The sequence below is a fragment of the Ruditapes philippinarum genome, unplaced genomic scaffold, assembly GCF_026571515.1.
Source record: "Ruditapes philippinarum isolate M1 unplaced genomic scaffold, ASM2657151v2 ctg1241_1_1_1_1, whole genome shotgun sequence".
NCBI lineage: Eukaryota > Metazoa > Mollusca > Bivalvia > Venerida > Veneridae > Ruditapes > Ruditapes philippinarum.
The window spans coordinates 28,054-29,403 of record NW_026858567.1 but is presented as its reverse complement, the minus strand read 5'-3'; the positions used below and the strand labels follow the sequence as shown (position 1 = coordinate 29,403).

Below are 1,350 nucleotides of genomic sequence, written 5' to 3'. Positions count from 1 at the left end.
AAAATAAAAATGATTATCGACAATAACATTTTTGAAAATGATTTAATGGTGAAGTAGAATAGTATAGATATTAAAATGATACCCTCATTGTCCAAATTTATTTGCAGAAATTATAACTAACTTATTATTATAGAAAATTACGGTTACATTATTACCAAGCAACTTACTGTACGACTTAACAAGTCAACAATTTATTCAATTAAACAATCCTAATACTGTTGACATTGTTTCGAGAGCTAATTGTTATTTTGATCAGTATTATGCGTCTTCTTTACATGTTTATACACAGAACTACTGTGTTTATATCTCTTTCCGCACACATGACATCCGTGTCTTCTGTCTTCACTGTGTGTGGCCAGATGAACCTTAAGGTCATCTTTGGTTACTGCCTTGTGACCACACACATCACACGTACACATTTCATTTCTTGCTTCCCTAGCTTCGTGTAAAGCAAGTGTCTGGGCCCTGGCAAAATCCCTTCCACATGTCTTGCAGACGAACTTTTTGGTTTCACCATGAACAGAGCATCTATAAAATAAAATTTATATGTGTACAACTGAAGAGAAAAAAAAAACCCGGAAAATTTGACCATGATAATGTATTTACCTTTACAATTGAAGTGCTACATATACACACTCTGATAATAAGTGGGAAACAATCAAGTTTAGTTTCTGAAACACTATTAATTATGGCAGTTTCTAAACAAAAAATATTGTGTTAATTCCATTTTATAGCAGTATGTACTCATGTAAATATTCACGATATTCTGGCGGAATGAGATTTTATCCACTTCATGACATGAAACTTCCATAATATTAATCTTAATTAACAACATAAAAGTTATAAAAAAAACTTGAATCTAACGTACAAAAGCACTGTTGCAGTTTTTAGTTGAAGGTTAAAGTAACTCTTTGCAAAAATAACACTGAAAGAATTACCTGTGGCTTTCCAACTCTAGCGATGAAGCAAATCCCTTTCCACAGCATGTGAAAGGTAGCGTCCCAGAATGTCCACGTTCATGAGTTCTCAGATTTCTTTTATACTTGAAACCTTTCCCGCACTGAGAGCATACAGATGTGTTGTCAGCCATTCTGAAATAGGAGAAAACACGATATATTGCATAAGATAAGAATTTGATTTAAACAACTTCAAACTGTGCCTAAATATTTAAATTTATCACACACCCATGCATATTTTGCGACTCCGTAAAAATGTTATTGCACGGCCGTGCATATATTTTGACGTGACGTCATTAGCGTTTATACAAACATAGTGTAAAGACGCGCTAAATGTCAGCGTTATACTATATAGGCGCGCCAGTGAAAAATGACTCTATTTCACTTTAAACGG

General features: G+C 33.6%; 1 protein-coding gene across 1 annotated transcript; it reads right to left on the bottom strand.

The window, feature by feature from the left end:
* Positions 1 to 236: 236 nt before the first annotated feature.
* LOC132753604 (zinc finger protein 670-like) lies at positions 237 to 1,090 on the bottom strand. Its single transcript, XM_060744090.1, has 2 exons — positions 939 to 1,090; positions 237 to 528 (listed from the first exon to the last, which is right to left on the bottom strand). The coding sequence occupies exons 1-2, from the start codon at positions 1,088 to 1,090 to the stop codon at positions 237 to 239; spliced, it is 444 nt and encodes a 147-aa protein (XP_060600073.1).
* Positions 1,091 to 1,350: the final 260 nt, after the last annotated feature.

Excerpts from the sequence above, each read along its gene's own strand:
- LOC132753604 (XM_060744090.1), bottom strand. The coding sequence starts at position 1,090 with ATGGCTGACAACACATCTGTATGCTCTCAGTGCGGGAAAGGTTTCAAG. Across the intron at positions 529-938 it reads CTAGAGTTGGAAAGCCACAG|ATGCTCTGTTCATGGTGAAA; the intron begins GTAATTCTTTCA and ends TTTATTTTATAG.